This window comes from Cynocephalus volans, chromosome 2 (assembly GCF_027409185.1).
Source record: "Cynocephalus volans isolate mCynVol1 chromosome 2, mCynVol1.pri, whole genome shotgun sequence".
Lineage (NCBI taxonomy): Eukaryota > Metazoa > Chordata > Mammalia > Dermoptera > Cynocephalidae > Cynocephalus > Cynocephalus volans.
Genome location: NC_084461.1, coordinates 167,515,434 through 167,533,930, shown reverse-complemented (window position 1 = coordinate 167,533,930; position 18,497 = coordinate 167,515,434). Strand labels below are relative to the sequence as shown.

Genomic DNA, 18,497 nt, shown 5'->3' with positions numbered 1-18,497 from the left:
CTAGTGAGAGCCTTGTTGCTGGGCAGTGGCTCCTCACAGCAAAGCAGGGTGTCACATGGCGGATGGCAGCAGCAGAGAGAGCTACCTCCTCACTCCCTCCTTTTAAAACCCTCAGAACCACATCCATGACAACCCTTAAACCATCCATGGATCAATCCATGTACTAGCGCATGGGCCTCACAATCTAATCACCTCTTCAAGGACCCCCTTTCAATTACCATAATAGGATTTCCCACCCTCTTAACACTGTCACAGTGGGGGTTAAGTTTCTAATACATGGGCTTCGGGGGACACAGTTCAATCCACAGCACCTCTCCTTCTGGATGAGGTTCATTCAAAGATGTTTCTTCTGGCTTCAGGATCTAACCTCTCTTCCTTTGAGCATTGAACACATTTGGGAGAGAACAGAGCCACGTTAAAACAAGCTATGCAACAGTTCCACAATACTCACATTCCTTAAGAGCACTTTGCTCCACTGAGGGAAATGCTCGGAATCGCTGCTCTCGATCTGATCGTCTTCTTTTTTTCATTGGTTCTTTGAATAAATCATTGTCATCTAGAGATAAACAGAGGTTATATAAAACCAGGGGTCTTGGGGCACGGTATCTTTGCCTTACCTCTATCAATGCAGAAACCCAAAGAGTCTAAGAGGACCACTGCCAGGTCTATCTGCCAAAAAATTCATTTGGAAAAGAACACTGTTGGGTCATTCTAGTTTGGTTCCTACTTCTCAGAGTCATAGGACTTTTTGCATTTAGTTCCGAAATGTAGAGTTCAACATATCTTCCCAAATGAAAAGTTCCTGTTTGGAAGTCCTCAGAAACCAAAGCAGCTGAACATTCTTCACCAAAAGCCAAGTTCTAGGAAATCAACCAGCCGTGCAGAGAAAAGCCCAGGACAGGTCTAAGGGTGTGGTGAAGAAAGGCTCCTGGGAGGTCTTTTCAGACTAGGAAAGCAATTGGCCAGACGTAGAGTGCAGAGAAGACAGCGGGCCACATGGCCAGGGCAGACCATTGCTCCTTAAGCACTGGTTTCTCCATCTGTAAAATGAGTGTACTAACAAAATTATAACTATTACAAGAGTTTTAGAGGGTGCCCTATAAGATGGATGCCCTTCAGAGATTAAATTGGGGGGGATTTTTTCTCCTTCCTCACTGAGAGACATTTGCAGCTGCTTCCTTACGCAGGCAAGAATAGAAATCAATGAGAAGTGGATCTCTGTAGTTCTGGAGAGATTCAATTACTTAAGTGGTTTCTACTAGTTATGAAGTGAAGGCTGGTGGGGCCCATGATCCTAAGGCAAGGGTATAACCAAAATGTTGTGTTTTGGATGGGCTTTAGAAAACACACCTTGGTGGTATTCATCTGGTTAGAAGGGGGCAGTAGGCAGGTCCTTGTTGGAAATGGTTCTAACCCAGGGCTCCTAGGGCAGACATGTGCCTTGAGAGATGGCTGTGGGATAAACTGGAAGAGTTGATTCCCAAGTGTCATAACTCTAAGCTCACAGAAGGTGGGCATGAGGCTCCGGAACTGATTGTGACACAAGGAGGTCATCTTCCCTGAGGAACCACAGGGAAGTAGCCTCATCTGGGGACCCAGGATGGCAGCCCGAGCAGGAGGCCAGCCTCTGCAGCTGGGCTCCAGACATGGGTCTTCCAGTACAAATTCTGCTGCATTCTGGAGCCAATGCACACCACAGAGGATTCCACTACAGAGCTCCGCTATCTGCCTGAATCTCTGCCACCTTGTGCTCATGCAGTGACAGGGAGCTAAAAGACCTCACACTTGACTCCCTTCTATCTCAGACCTTCTGATGTTATGACTGAGCTCAGCCAGAGGAACTCACCCTGGCTCAGTTTACAGACCACATACAAACTAAGTACCACGTGGTGGCTGGCACAGTGGTGGGGGCTGGAGAAGAGGAGACGGGGAGGAAAGGCACATGTTACTTGGACACCTAGGCTAGGAACAGGCTGCAGAACACTTTGGTCTGTGTTCCAAATGGAATCTCAGAATTCCAGGATGTTTCCATGACCTGTCTGTGGATAGAACATGAAAGGATGTCAACTTTGTAACACAGGAACTCTTTCATGTAAACATGTCTGCGAAGACTCTTACCCATATTTAGAAAACAAGGAAGAAGTCCATATATCCAGGGCTCTTATTTCAACTTTACAAGGGCTGGCAATTAATCTGATGAGATTGGAAACTTATTTCTCAACCAAAGCAAAGGTTAACAAGTCAGATAAAATGGCAGGGTTTAAAACTTTTCCTCAATTTCTAAAATGAAAAGCCACCTGGAATGGAGAAAGCATTCCGTCCTGGATTCATGCCATGGAAGGGTAGTATTTCTATATTAGACTGTAACTGGAATGAGTTGCCTGGACCTGGACCACAACTCTTATTATTCCCTTTAATGGCCCAAGCACCCCCTTGCCTTTTCCAGCATTCTGTATTGACTTTCCCAGGAAACAGCAGTAGGGGTAGATGGAGGCCTTGGTATACTGCTGCTGTGGCTTCCTACTGCCACAAGGTGTCACTTTTGAAAACGGATCTCAAGTTCACTGTTTATTCATACCCTTGCCAGGACTGCAGGGAACTTCCAGGCAAAATGATCCTGCTCCTCAGGGCCAAGCTTAACCACAGGGGCCCAAAGTCACGATTCTTTCTGTTTGCATCCCCAGCCATGTTTCAGATGCCAGCCACGACCCCACGGACCAGAAACACCACTTGCCTTTCCTCCAAGGGAATTCATCCCTGGGAGTGAGGAAACTCCCTCATCAATTCTCAAAACACAAAGAATGTTATACATCTCTGTTTTCTGCAAGTGGGGGTTACTGCCCTACCATCTTCCTAGGGAAGTCTCCCCCGTTGGCTCCAAAGGCCCCACACCAGCCTTCTGAGGGAGCGAGACCACCCACACTGACTCCAACATGATTTACCCTTCGAGGGGATGCCCCAACATGCTTACATGTCCCCTTCTGAGGAAAGTCACCTGACATTATTCCAGGGACCTTACCTCTCTCATTCTAAGACAGGCTAACTTCTGAGAGTCCAAGGTGATTTTCTGGAGCTTTCTTTTTTAAAACAGCAGAAAACCCTACAAATTTAATTGCTGGTTGAACAGCTCACCTCATTAAAAACAGGCTATTTCAGTTATTGTTGAAATAATTGATATTCATTCACTATTAAAACTCGTCATGAGAAAGCAGCTTCTGAATAAAGGACAAGGAATAATGATGACAGTTACTTGCAGTCCCAACCCATTTGCCTTGGTTCATATAACAGTGATCATTCCTATTGACTCTGCTAGGGGCCACTGCAGGAATGTTACCTGCGTGTGGCTCCTGACCCATGAAGTCCCCGGTGTCCGCCATCTCCTGTTACACGAACTCCTGCTTTTATCCACTTAGGACAACCAGCCTGAAAGGACAAACAAAGAACAAGGGTGAAAAACAGGAGACGTTAAAAATACAAAAAGCAAAACTAAGACTATGTAAATCTGCTAGTGCTTTGCTTTCCCACCAGATTCCAAGCTCCTAAAGAGCAATGCACACTCTAATCTTTAAATCCCTCACAATGCCTTATACACCACTTGTCAATTTAAATATGAAAGATACCAGTGTTTCGCCATTGGTTTTCTTGTAACCACAGAAGTTTAAACTGATAATTAATTGAGACCTTTAAGGTAACTCACTCTGAAATGAGACTAAACCTCTGGTGACCAGAGCTGCAAAGGTGACGTTATATGGCTTTGCTGTTTGGGGTGATGCCAGAGCCCCAGTCAGGCAGTCTCGAGCCCTTGTGCCAATGATGTTTAGCTCCAGCAAGACTTGGCAAGAATCTGGGAGGTGGGAGAACACTCAGTATTCCGAGGGTCGGAGCTGCTTTGGGGGCTGCTGCTTGGGGAAGGACAGTCGCAGTAACTAGGTTCTCTGGACCGTCTCTACCACCCGACCCCACTTCAATCAGGACACTCCCACTGGGTGCTGTCTGCAGCCCGCAGCATGGGGCATCTGCAGGGGGGAAAGAAGGAGAGGTACACCCAAAAGGAGGTGTCAGATCAGCCTGTCTCCAGTGCACCATCAGGAAGACAGGGCAGGAGCAGAGGGAGAACTGGACCCACAGAGGCTCAGAACAGAGGTCACTGCCCAAACAGGGTAGGAATACACCATCCTGGAGCTTCTGTATCTCCACCTGTGGAGAAGAATCTGGGGAACACAAGTGAGGAGCATATCTGATGTTTCTGTTTGGATCACTCAGCTGTGTATTTCAAAAGCAGTCACCAGCCCTTCTGAAATATGCAAAATCCCTCCTGATCTGTCAGGCCCCACTAGACCCACAGGCCGTTAGTTAGGGAGACTGAGCCTCATCTACGCACTAACCCAAATTAAAATCTCAACTCATCCGTTGAAACAGCCTCTTTAGTTTGGCTTGCGGATATGAACAGACTAAATGGCTCCTGTACTTGGTGGGTGTTGGCTGAACGTGGTGCAAAGCCCTATCACCTGTAAGGTCCTAAGCCTTAGGTAGAGTTCTTTACCTCTCCGTTCTTCTCTTCAGCCCACTCTCAGGCTCCCACATTCCTAACGGTTCTCCAAGGCAGGGCATCCCACTGAATTTCCATGCATTTCAGCACACACTATTCCTTCTGTGTGGGCTGCCCCTCCCCTCTTCTTCCTGGTGAATTCCCACTCTCTCATCAAGATTCTTTTTGAGCATTCCCTCTGTGAAATGGTGCCCTGGTTCCCAGTCATTCCCCTCTCGTGTCCACACTGCTCCATGCACACCTGTTCTGTTTATGTCTCTTTCTCCTCATTGAACCATGAGCTATTACAGGCCAGCATTTTTTTTCAATGTTGCATTTCTATCAAGAAGTTCAATGACTGACAATAAATGTACATTGAATGAATGAACGAACGAAATAACGGAAGGGAAGCTTTTGATGAAATTCCACACCTAAGTATGCTTAAAAACCACACTGGTTTTTGATATGATTAGAGCTTTGGCTTAAAGAGTAGGAATAGACAAGTGTCCAAATGGAGCAGCATTAAAATGAGGACCGCTCCATAAGAACTGGAATGTTTGACTCGAGGACAGGAAGACACAGGCAAAGGCAGAAGACAGGAAGGGGACTTCACAGTTGTCTTAAATACATGAGCTGCATGTAAGAGAGGTGATGCATATTTTATATGGTTCCAAGAGGGCAGAACTAGATCCACTAGTGGGAAGCTACAAAAAGCATTTTCGCATAATGTTCTTGAGTAATCGGAGATGTCCAAAACGGCATGAGCTCCCTTAGAAAGCAATAAGCCTTCTGTCCCTAGAGGTATCTGAACTTATCCTGGTATGACCACCTAGTAATGGCATTGGTCTAGATCAATTTTAAGACGTCTTCAAATCCCAAGATTCTATATTCTTACTGGAAATATTCACCAGGAAACCTGGTAGTGGAAGTGCTCTAGGAGGTCACTAAGTTTCGTGACAGACAAAAGCAATTCCTGGTTTGAAACACAGAGTTGGAAATGTTAAAGCATGTCAAAACCTAGGTGAGTTAGGAGAAAAAAGGGTAGATGAGCTATAATGTGGCAAATATACAATAATGCCCGTAAACAATTTTTGATATGGAACTCAGAATGATTCCTAGGAAAGAGGTAAGTTGTTTTCTGAAGAGAGCAGCTTAATAAGCCATTGTCACACAGAATGTTAGGTGTTGTATCATCACAGTGGACACCAGAAACAAACACAACATATGGTCCTACCAGTGGACAAACCCACCGTGGACCTCCAGGGCAACTTGTGTTCTGGTATTCACATTCCAGGAAGACGCAGCAGAGCCAGACGAAGCCCCAAAGAACAAGTCGACCAAGGTGATAAGAGTTACCACCCTCTGAACTCTGAGACTAAGGCCCTTCAATCTGAGAGGGGTGTGGATCAAAGCACACAAAATCAAAGTGCTTAGAGTCTGGAGCAGAAGTAGATGCGTTCACTGGCTCTGGAATGTGGGTAGTGGTTTTGGCTTCTTTCAGGGTCACAGGAACTTCAGATCGTCTGTCTTCATTTACTAAATTGACAGTACACAGTGCCCAGCAAGGGTTGTCAGCATGCAACTATCCAAGATTGGATTGGGTTTGGCTGCATCTATTGCAGACACCAAACCATGAGCCTCATCCTGTCACAGCGTCTGTGGTACCAGTGCACAAGTAAGTTGCAAGCCCTAACTGAAATTTGGAACAACTGGAAATTACTTGAGACGTGGTTGTGGTGAATCTGACTTTGAATTCCTTCTGCCAGTGTTCAAAGACTGGCAGGAAGGGATGGATCATTCAACTGGCAAACTAAGACACCAGAAAATGAAAAAAGATCATTTACAAAAAGGCTAAAGAGTTAAAAAGAAACAACAAACACTCAAAAGGGGAAACCTGTAAACAAATGGGGGCTGTAGTCTGGTATAAACACTCAGTATGTAGTTATTGGGTTGAACCAAACGATGTGGTGGGAAGAGTATTAGGCTGGAAATTGGGTGTGGAAAGTTCCAGTTCTGGCTTTGCCTCCAATCAAAAGAGTGGTCAGACTTTGGACAAGTCACTTTATCACCTGGGCCTCAGGTTTCCCATCTGTAAATAAAGACTGAACTTGTCCTTAAAGTGTGAATGTTCCCTGAGTTAGTTGGGGGCTAAAAGCATGAAAGCTCTAATTCTGAAATTTTACTTGTCATTGAAACCAAGACCGTACCAGCAAATAGGGCTCCTGTGTAGTCAAAAGCAGCACAACTGAGAGTACTGTAATCTCATGTTCACTTCATTTAGGAGAAAATGACCCACAGGTGCATACTCCTTCCTCAAATGATGCTGGAGTCTGCTTCCCCCAAAAGGGAGGCAATAAGATTGTAGTACACTGTGAAAATTTGGTTTCTGTGGAGAAGCAACTGAATACATTTATTGTTCAGGCAGGCAAGGTTCTGCATGTGTGGTTAGCACTTAAGTTTTGCTTTTAGTACTTATTTACATGTGTGTGCACTAAGCCTAAGAATAGCATCTTTTCAGTGAGACTCTGCACATTTAGCTAGATATGGGAAGACTGCACAGAACTGGTTTCCTGTGAGGTAATTATGACTTTTGACAGTTATTCTTGCTTTTCTCACTCTCCCTTTCTTCTGCTTGTGTTTGCTTGTTGTCCTTTTTCTTATGGGAAAATAACAAGAGGCAACACAAATGTGACAGTCATTTTTACACTACAACAGCTGCATGTAATGGGATTAAATAAAGGATGCTAGGGCCTGGCCCTTTCTTTGACAGATATGGACACAGAGCCCTAGCGAGAGGAAGGAGCTTATCCAAGGTCACACAGTAAGGTAGTGACGAGGATTTGACTCAGGTTTCATGACTCCAAGTTCAGAGTTCTCTGCGTCATGCTAAGCAGCCTCTAACAGGCAGTATTTAAACAAACTCTCTGGAGCTTGGGGTTAGGAGAAGGAGGAAATAGTGCCCACAAGTGAAGGTTCTCTCAAGTGCATGGCAAAGGCATTTGTTGGGAATGAAGGCTGTTGAGTAGCAGGGAGAGTAACAAGTTGATAAAATTGTACGTAGGAAGTCAGGCTGAGGCTACTGCCTGCAAACTCTAAGATGCCTTCATCCGTAAAACAAGCCAGAGAGAGAGAGACAGACAGACAGAGACAGAGAGAGGGAGAGAGACAAAGACAGAGAGAGCGAGAGAGAGAGAGACAGGGAGAGAGAATATCAGAGTAGTACACGTTCACTGCACCTAATGCCAACTTGAATGCATTTATTAAAAACTACAAATGCCCTGTTCTTCGCCCCCCATTCTCCTCCTGTAGTCAGAACCTCATCTCACCCACCTTGCCTCGCATCATTCATCCTTTCCAATATTACCCTTGTGTACCTTTCATTTCTTTGCCTCTCTACCCCACCCTAAAAGCAGCACTAATAGAAAAAAATGTAAATATTTAAATTAGCAAAGTTTCTTTAATGGGCATTTTGATCATTAACATGGTTTATTCCCTACTTGTAATAAATATAGGAAGTGCTTGGCACATAGTAAGCACTGAGTAAGTATTTGTGGAATGAATGAAATGCATTTTTAAATATACTTTAGACAGTAAGATTAATAATAGCAGGGATTATGGTTAACATTTCATTCATTCATTCATTCATTCATTCATTCATTCAGCAAATATTTGTGAAATGTCTACCGTGTGCCAGGCACTGTTCTAGGAGCTGGGGACACAGCAGGGAGCAGAGTGGGCAAGCGTCTGCTCACACAGGGTTTACATCCCAGACTGTGAATAGTATAGTGGAAATTACTCAGGATTTGGAGTCAGAATGCCTAGATTTTTGTGTCCTGCTCCCATACTTCAGTGTAACATTGAACAAATACCTGATGTCTCTGAACCTCAGTCACTCCACATATAGACTGGGAACGGTGAACTTCCCTGTATCAGGAGTTCATTGTGAGGATTAAATGTGATAACACCTGCAAAACTGCCCCACGGGCACCTAAGCATCTGTACAAATGTCATTCTTAGGATACTTTGTGAATGTAAACTAGAATCAGTACTAGTATTCACCTGGGCCAGGTCTGTTTAGTGTGGGGACAGCAGGTGCCTCCTTAACTGATATACGACTCCCATTCTCATCCCCATGGACAAATTCTGCTGAGGATGCTCTGCCACCTCCCTAAAAGGGTCTTTGGTCAATCTCTGTCTCCCTGCTGCAGGAGGGAGGCTAAAGAATAAAATAAGGAGGAGGGAATTCTTAATAAGATGATGGAAAGTTGGTGACATTTAGGATTTATTTCCTTTCTTTTTAAGTTTCAGGTTCAGGTTCAAGTGTCTTTTGTGTTGGCAACATTTTCTAACCACCTTACTGGACATTGCACTGCTCTCCCAAATTAGGTATGCCCCAAAGGAGCAATCTAAACACATTAGTTCAGCAGCAAAAGGTGAAAGAAGGGCCCTTGAAGCCCTAAAGGAGAAGAGGAATGTTTTCAGCATTAACACACCAGCTAACGTGTGTGACATGAGAAGTGTGGCCACCAGAGGCAGGCATAGTGGAAGAGTCACTGGGATGGTATTTTTCTCTCCATCCTTCTCCCCTAGGTGAATAGGTGAGTAAAATAAAGCAGATATTTTCATAACGGAATTCATCAGATTCTAATGAAATGAATTTGAATCTTCTCATCTTGCTCTTCTGAGCTTGTCAAAACTAACGATGTAGAAGATGATATTTTCCTCCTTATCAGAAATTCATACTACCATCAACAATGCCTGCAATAGCTGTTTTCTTTTGGGAGGAATGATTAATGACTTGCTTAAGATCACACTGACAAGTAAAATTCAAACTAAAACCCAATTCTCCCCATTTCTAGTCCATTGGCCTTTATAAAGCCTTAGAATTCAAACAGACAGAAGAGTAAAATTCACTTTTCCTCAAGAAATAACTTACTTTGAGAAAATCAAGTGAGGGAGAAGAGACAAGTGTCCCATACAGAAGAATTCCAAACAATTTATGTAGATACTTTACCTTTGAGTATGTAACTGAGCATATAACTGCCTGCTCCTCAGATATGTGCTTTGCATAGTGACTGCCTTCCAGAGAGTCCAGTATGGAAATTAGAGGGATGAAGTAATTCTACAGTGGAGAAACTTGACAAACACTGCCTCAGCCAACTGATCAGGTCAACATCAAGTCATAAAACACGTTGATAGCATGTGCCGTTGATAGGACACGATGAGAATGCCATTTTAACTGTGACCTTCCTCCCCCAAACCCATACCTCCAGTCTAATCATGAGAAAAACACCAGACAAATGCCAATAGAGGAGAATCCTCCACAATCCCTGACCAGTATCTCCAAAACTGTCAAGTTCATTAAAAACAAAGAAAGTCTGAGAAACTGTTAGAGCTAAGAGGAGCCTATGGAGACCTAACAACTAAATGCAATGTGGTATCCTGCATGGATGGGATTCTAGAATAGCAAAAGACATTAGATAAAAACTAAGAAATCTGAATCAATAATAATGTATCCATCTTGTTTCATTAATTGTAACAAATGAACCACATTAACATATAGAGGAAATTGGGTGCAGATTATATGAGAATGCTCTGGACTACTTAATTTTTCTGTAAAAAAAAAATCTAAAAACTTCTAAAAAATAAAGTCTATTAAAAAAAAAAAATCTACCACAAGTTACAACATAGATTACATAAGAGAAACAACTTACCAGATGTCATGGGACAGAAAAAAATCAACACTTTTTCAGCTTTGGCTCCGGGAGTCCACAAAGGAGATGGTGGCAGCTTCTCTGCCTCGGTGCCAATATTTGGAACTAGCTGGGGTATAGAACCCTTTTGTTGACAAAACCACATTTACACAGCAGAAGTGAAACTAATTTTGTGGGGTGTATTAGTCTATTTCTGTTGCTTATATCAGAATACCTGAAACTGGGTAATTTATAAACAAATTAAATCTATTTCTTATTGTATTGGAGGCTGGGAAGTCCAAAGTCCAGGGAACACAGCTGGTGAAGATCTTCTTCCTGGTGGATACTCTACAGTGATCAGGTGTCACAAGGCAAGAATATCAAGAGCAAGAGACAGCTAACCTGCTCTCCTTATAAAGCCATCAGAACCACGCCCATTGCTCCGTGAATGGATCAATCCATTCACAACGGCACAGTCTTCACTATCTAATTATCTCTTAAAGACACTACCTTTCAAATAATTGGATTTCCCACCCTCTTAATACTATTACAATGGGGGTCATGTTTCCAACACACGAACCTTTGGGGGACACATTTGACCCGCAGCACGTGGCTGTTTACAACAATCTCCTCCCTCAGACAGTTATTCATGCTGTTTCCTCCTTTCATTTAAACCTACATTGTATGTGAGTTACAGATCTTGCATCCTTCTCTGCCCTGTTCCTACGAGTAGGCAGATCTTAGTCATTTTTGTCTTTCCAAATAGATTGCAGCATACATGCTGCAGCATCCTGTCTTTGACAGTGAATGCTGTTCAGATGATCTAGCTCACTTGAGTAGACAAGAAAAATGCCCCCGTTCCCAGACAGACAAAGCACTGGTTCCCAGACACCCAAGTGTAAGACATGGCTGGGATAGACATGATACGAGATGATAAATATAAAGCTGATTCTTGACACAGTCTTGAAATTCACCAAAAATAAAATCTGACAAAAATAAAACATCAGATTGATTGTAGAAATGAGTGGCATACAGCTTTAAATAACTCTTTCTGGAACTTAAATTTTAAATCCATATTTTTTTTTTTAAATCTAGAAAACAAATATTTTTAAAGCACTGTCCGGGAGAGAAGAAAATAGAACCCACTCCATTCTGCTGTGTCTGGCAACCCAAACAATCACATGAGTATAGGGAAAAAGCTACTCTTTCAACCTTCAGCTGCAGGTTGTGTGTTACCTCCGAAGGCCGATTCACTCATTACCAGCACAACCCTCAGTAACTCCAGGTATGTATTTAGTCCAAAGTGAGGATGTAGGAAGTAAAGAGGTCAAAGTGTGGAAAGAACAGAAGATAAATACTTAAGACTGTGGTCTTATAAACTGCTCTAAACTTTTGGCAAGATGATGTACCTACTCCATAAGAAAACCATAGAAACGCCAGTATGAAGTTCAGAACAAAGAAAATCAACAAGAATACCATCATGAGTGTTGGACTTTCTGCTTATTTCTTTGGGCAAAATCACACCTTACACTTATATTCATGTCACATGTGCTTATGTCGCCCTCTACTGGCTGTTTTTTTTTTTTTTTCTTGGCAGTTAACTATACAAAGAGTCTTCAAAAAAGTTCATGAAAAGATTCATATGATCTTTTAATTCCATTTTTCCATGAATTTTTTGAAGTACCCTTGTATTCTTAATCAGACATGCTGCTAAATTACTTAACTAAAATTAATTTTGAGTGTTTTTTAGGCTGCCTGGGTTACTTATGATAGCACTTGGCACCTGCTATTGGACACCTGAATGCTAGGCCTGTTAAAAGTCTGGCCATTCTGTCAAGCTGAATTTCTACTGAATTCACTGAAAACATGGAAGCAATTGAAAGAGAATTTCCACAAAGCCCCACCATCACACCAACCACCTACCACATGCTCTGTCTTCCAGCCTGTTAACAGACGAACTCTCCATGAGCCCGTCAAAAGCTAATCCCTTCTCTTGTGTACCAGATTCCACCCCTCTCTCCAGCTGAAGGACTAGGTAGAGCATTCCCTCCTTCTCATGCATCAAACTTTCACTCTCCTTGGGATTATAGGAATAATGGCATACAAACTTGCTGTCCTTCATTTCAACACTCCCTGTGACCTCAGTTTTTCTACCAGCTATTACCCCATTTTCCTCTTCTATATGATAAAACTCGAGTTGTCTAATCTCATTGTCTCAAATTCCTCTCTCAATCTGACATAAACCTACTTTAGTCTAGCCTTCATTCACCATTTCCATTCCACCAAAACTGTTCTTACAAATTCCTCAATGATCCTGGTCAAATTTCAACCCTTATCTTTGATCCATCAGCAGCATTTGACCTGGTTGATCATTCCCTCCTCTTTGACACACTTTTTCAAGATGGCTTTCAGGTAATCATATACTCGCCTAGTTTTCTTCCCACCTCCCTGGAGGTGCCTCTCAGTCTCCTTCGCTCATTCCTCTTCTCCTCAGCCTGCTCACAAAAGAATGCCCCAAGGCTTAGACTTTGGTCTCTTCTTTCCTTTCCACAGTCACCCTGTTCCATAGCTTTAAATTTTACCTATATACCTTTAGCTCTTGACAGGTTATCTCCAGTCCTGACCTCTTTCATGTCTTACTCCTCACTAGGCATCCTAAACACAACATTCCAAAACTGACCCCCCGAAACCCCATTTCACCTTCATTTCAGCTAATGGCAACTACACTGTTCCAGTTCCTGGGTCCAAAAGGCTTTTGTTAACATTACTTGATGCTGATATCTGTCTTTCTCCCATATCCCACATACAATGGAAGTCTTGTTGAAATCTTCAAAATATATTCAGAATCCGAGCACTTCTCACTACCTCCGCTGCTTACTACCCTGATGTGAGCCACAATTACCTATGGCTTCGTTCAGTGGTTCCCAGACTTTGCTGCACATTGGGATCACCCAAACATCTTCTAAACATACTAATGCCTGGGTTCCACCTCTTGATATTCTGATTTAATAGGAATGGATGTGACCTGGATTTTTCACTGCTCTCCAGATGACTTGCTTCAAAGTTTGGTAATCACTGACATGGGTATGATAATAGCCACCCAACTGATCTCCCGGCTTCCACCCTTCCCCCACATTCTCTTCTCAACACAGCAAATAGACATACTTTTAAATCAGATCATTTCTCTGCTGAAAACTCCAGAGGCTCCCCATCTCACTTAGAGTAAAAGCCAAAGGCTTTTCAATGAGCACAGTGTCCCCCACCCCACTCCTACTTATCTGACCTCTATTACACTTTGCCCACTCACCACTCCATTGACACTGGCCTCCTTACTTTCCCTTAATATACCAGACATCCTCTCACCCTAGGTCCTTTGCACTAACTGTTCCCTCTGTCTGAGTACTCTTTCCCCAGGTATGTGCATATAAAGTATTAACTTAAATATCATATTCTCAATAAGGCCTACCCTAACCCCTATTTGAAATTAGAATTGCATTACCCACCTCTCTCTCTCTCTCTCTCTCTCTGAGGAGAGAGTGATTAGGTGGATAATGGTGCCTTCAGATGGAAGAGTGCAGAAAGAGCAGACCTGGAGTAAAAACAGAATTCTACTTTGGACATGTTAAGTTTGAGATGCATGTTAGACACCCAAATCTAACAAGATGTCAAGTAGGAGAGAAGCTGAGGTTGGACGATAAACCCGGGAGCAGACAGATGATATTTAAAGCTATGGCACTCTGGGGATAACCTTGGGAGAGACAAGGCTAAGTGACTCCTGTGGAACAGCAATATTTTGAGGCAGAAAAGAAGGAGCCCATGAAAGAGACCGAGAAAGAGTTGAAGAAAAACCAAGAGTGGAGGATCCTATTATAAAAGATTCCCAAGGAAGATAATTCATGTTCATTGGTGGTACGACAACAATAAGGAAAGAAAAACACCACTGAATCTGGCCGGTTGGGAAGTCACAAGGCTTGACCAGGACAGTTTCAGCGTTGTAGTGGGGTTAAAGACCTGGAGGTTCCTCAGTTCTACTGGGAAGGAACTGGAGACGACAGCATATCTTGGTGTCTTTACTAAGGAGAGGGGTTCTTAATGTCTGGTTCATGAACAAAGGCGATCACGTATGGATTTCAATAAGGCGTTATCCCAAGCCCTGCCTCCAAACTCTGCAAACTTTTGCGCTTGTGTTTTTCTGGAGCGACATCCACAGCTTATGAAAGCTTGTGATGATCATCGGTAAGATGCGCCACTCGTCTGAGACCAAGGTGACCCGCTGGCCTCAAAGCCTGCAGTCCGATCATTACCTGGCCCCCGCCCGCTCTTCCAGGCTCTGATGTTGGTGTCCACCGACTATACGGTCTCCCCATTCACATCCCCGGCCTTCCCGGGCGGGACGCACGCGGGCTCCTGCACCCGCACTCAGGGACCACCCTTTTCCCCGCGCTCGCTCAGGCTTCCTGGCGCAGCCGTCACACAGAGGCTCCCTCCCACCGCCGAGCCGCCAGCTCGAGCTTCTAACCCACAAGCCGCCGCCGCGTTCACACACTCCGACCCTCAAGCCCCTCCCCGCTCCTGCAGCCTTGCGAGCCACCTACGGGGACGAAGCGAGGGTCTGCGCGCACAGCCTTCTGGGAAGAGCTTTACGACACATTGGCCGTCGTTTTACGACGGGCTGGGTTGCTTTGCGGCCGTCCACTGTCCCCGTGGGCTGGAGCTGGGAGCCGCTTTTCTCCACTGACCGGTGCTGCGGCGTCGTGGGCATGAGGCAGAAACGGAAAGGTGCGAAGGGGCGGCGGGAAGGGCGAACTCTGCGTGGCCAGATGCGGAACGTCTTTTCTCGGGGGGGGGCCTCTCCCTCATGTAGTCGTTTGGGGTCGGCCTGTCGGTTCCAGCCCCCGCCTTCTCTCACCTGTTGTGCTTTGCAAGCCAGTCTACTCTTGCTCTCCTCCTCCTTGGCGGTCACCTGGTGTCTTTTGCACACGTGGCAGGGAAAGCTTTACTCCAGGGTATGCCCTCCGAGGAGTTGACGTGGCCGGTCGATTTAACGCATTCTCGTACTCTTACTTTGTTCAGATTTAAGATACGTTTGACGTGTTTGTTTATTTGAGATTTTTTTCAAAGCCTTCAGTTACAATATGAAAAACGTGGGACCGTTATGCACGCGGTTATTCTCATTTTATTACCTCCTGGGTTAGCGTGGAGCAATTCTATCTGTAGTTTTTCAGCAGGATGGAGTCAAATTTGAGGTAATCTCTCAGTTTCTTTTCTTATTTCTGTACACTTATTTGAGCAGTTGATCAAGTAATGATAATGGTTGTCATAATAATAGCTACCACTTGTTGAACTTGGAGTAATAATTTTGAAGTCAGTATCATTTCCATTTTACAGATGAAGAAGCTGAGATTCAAAGCAACTTTCCCAGCCCAAAATTATGCTGAGGAGGTGTGGAGCTGGTTGGTCAGGCTGTATCTATAATACCCAAATATATAGAATGAGAAATAAATGTGTCCTAATTACTGTGCCTCTTGGCATTAACTATTTTTTGTCTTCCTTCCAAGCAATAGCTCCAAGTGACCAAGTTAACTTTCTGTTGTCTGTAGCATCAAGTCCTAATGCTCCAAACCAATTTGTCATTATCTCACCCTCACTTGCTCCTTCTCAATTTGTCATTCCAGACAGCTTTACTCTTTTAACTTCATCTGTCACAAACCCCTGTTAGTTCGTTATTGGAAATCGTCTCTTGAAGTTGTTTATTCCTTTTAATTATGGCACCATCTGTCTAACCCACTTTTGCACCTTTGTAGAACTCTGAACTGCTGAGTAACATGGTTTGGAAAGCATTTAGACTTTGATTATAGATGGACTTTTTTTCCCTCTCAGATTGGTTTGTATATGTTAGTCTTGCCTCATTGAATTAGAGGCAGTGTGGTACAGTGAAAAGAGCGTGGAAGTTGTGGTGAAAAGACCCAGATTTAAATCACAGCTATGCCATTTACAATGATGTCTTAACTTACCTTAGCCTCAGTTTTTACATTTGTAAAATGGGGTAACAGTACCACCTTACGGTCTTATTGTGAGGTTTCAAATGAGATAAAGTAAAGTAAATGAAAGGCTCCATAACTGCCAGGGCTTTCTCATCTATACTTCTGTCTGGTGATTTCATTATCATGCCGTACTAGATTTCTCTACAGCCAGGAAGCATGCTTTTTTCAGTCCTCAAGCTGATATCCCACAATTTTTTTTACTGGAAAAAGACTGGTGTTTTTTGCCTTGATAGAAAGAGCTCAGATTGGCCTGGCTTGGATAGATTCCTGTTTTTTAACCAGTCAACTGTGATTGAGAGGATAGGGTCATATAAGAACGTGTCAGCTTCTGCTGTTGCTTTTGCATGAGAAGCGGAGCCCCAGTTGCCAGGAGAAGGTCATGATGGTGGACAAACAGTATCTTAGAAGTGCATTAAGATCCTTAGGTAGGAACAGAACCTTTGTCCCTGCTTTACAGTACTACTTCTGCAGATAGTTTGAGTTTCACCTTCACCCCTTAGTAGCATCTTTATGGGACAGGCAATATTCCTGTTCCTATCTATCTCACTCTGTTCTGAGAATCAATGGAAATAATGCATCTAAGTTTTCTTTATGAACTCTGAAGTATTATACAAATATTAGTAACTACAAATCTAGAGATAATGGGAAGATATTTAACTGTTTTGGTCCTAATCTGTATGATTAGGTTCTTTCTCCTCATGTTTGTTACTACTCTTTCCTGTATCTTTTCCTGTCTCTATCTATACTAGTCTCATAGTGTATGTGCTTCTAAAGGGACTTTTTTCCATATATAGGTAAAGCCAGGTTTGTTTTATATTAAAGATATAAAAGATATGATCAAATTGTAAACAATAGCAGTTTAATGTTTTGTGAACTTGAGCTATTCGTTTGGTATATTTGGAATGACTGTGGAAAGAAAACTGCTATAAATCAGACTTTAAAATCTTTACTGAATGATATGATTTTTGACATTGTTGAATATTTTCTTTCCAGGAGCTCTTAGCCCTGCTGAGCTGATGATGTTGACTATAGGAGATGTTATTAAACAACTGATTGAAGCCCACGAACAGGGGAAAGACATCGATCTAAATAAGTAAGTGGATCTACAAAAAGAGGACCATTTTGCTTGTTCTTAGGTAGTAGATCTCTTTTATGAAATTATTTAATGCTACTTGTTTTCTATCTCATGTTTTAACTTTTAGTTGAGAATTTTAGCTTTTTGCCTTGCCCTGTCACTTTTCTCTTTGACAAAATTGTCTCATAGCATAATAATATTAATAGCTTCTAACATTTATTCAGCATTTACTATATTCCAGGCACTGTTATTAGTGCATTATAAGTATTAGCTCAGTTATTCCTTTCAAAAACCGTGTGAGGTAAGTAGTGATGTCACCCTCATTTGACAGACAAGTAATCTGAGGCATAGAAAGGTTAAATAATTTGTCCAGGGGTAAATAACTAGTAATTGGCAGAGCTGGGATTTGTAATTAGTTCATCTGTCTCCAGAACCCGTGTTCTTATGTACATCACTCACATCCTACTTCTCTTCCCAACCACTTCAGCAGAAGCGGTAGCTCTCTGCCAGGCATACTCTCCCTTTGGGACCCTTGATCTAAGCCAGCCCTTCCCTGCTTCAGAACCTCTTTGACACGTTCATCCACTTCCTCTCTGTAATCATGTTCAGCTCAGGCTTTGCTACACCGTCAAATAAGAGTGGTCTTTCATCTCAGCATTTACTTTTTAAAAAATTATTATATATTCACTCTATATAGGTCCACCCTAGTAAAAGGGTTTTCCCCCCAACCCCAGGTTATCTAATCACTGCATGTGTGACCTTTTCTTAGACCCTATACTCTGTTACTTGCGATGCTGCAGTATTTCACTCCTTCCTTGAAACATTGTGCTGAGTAAACATTTGCTAAAGGAATGAATAAGGAAATAATTATCCCCTTTTGACTGTGAAGACATTATATTTTACTGATGCTTCTACCATGTCTTCAACATTTTTTTCTGTTTTTATCAGTTATCTCCTAATTATACAAATCATTAATTTCTAGTGAACATTTCTACTTCTTATGTATCTCCGTCATTCTCTTTAATTTAGCACATCTAAAGCTAAAACTGCCATCTTCCTGAAAACCAGCCCCTACTCAGATGTCCATACGTATTATGTAAGGCTTCTTGATCTGGCTTCAACCTACTTTTCCAGCTTTTTAAACTTCTGTAACTTTA

General features: G+C 42.9%; 2 protein-coding genes across 6 annotated transcripts in view; one reads left to right on the top strand and one right to left on the bottom strand.

The window, feature by feature from the left end:
- Positions 1–14,860, bottom strand: part of NUGGC (nuclear GTPase, germinal center associated) — a 54,157-nt gene extending 39,297 nt beyond the window's left edge. For 4 of the 5 annotated variants that reach the window (XM_063086564.1, XM_063086566.1, XM_063086567.1 and 1 more), the window contains exons 1-3: positions 14,817–14,860; positions 3,335–3,423; positions 452–556 (exon numbers count right to left, since the gene is read on the bottom strand). In XM_063086564.1, the coding sequence (XP_062942634.1) occupies positions 452–556; positions 3,335–3,377 (148 nt within the window). In that variant the 5' untranslated portion in view covers positions 3,378–3,423; positions 14,817–14,860. The other variant, XM_063086565.1, reaches the window with a different exon arrangement.
- A 57-nt stretch (positions 14,861–14,917) lies between these two features.
- The window catches only part of ELP3 (elongator acetyltransferase complex subunit 3), a 100,885-nt gene continuing 97,305 nt past the window's right edge, over positions 14,918–18,497 (top strand). Inside the window, exons 1-2 of the mRNA XM_063086152.1 lie at positions 14,918–15,000; positions 17,259–17,358. Of these exons, the coding sequence (XP_062942222.1) occupies positions 14,982–15,000; positions 17,259–17,358 (119 nt within the window). The 5' untranslated portion in view covers positions 14,918–14,981. The remainder of the gene's footprint in view (positions 15,001–17,258; positions 17,359–18,497) is intronic.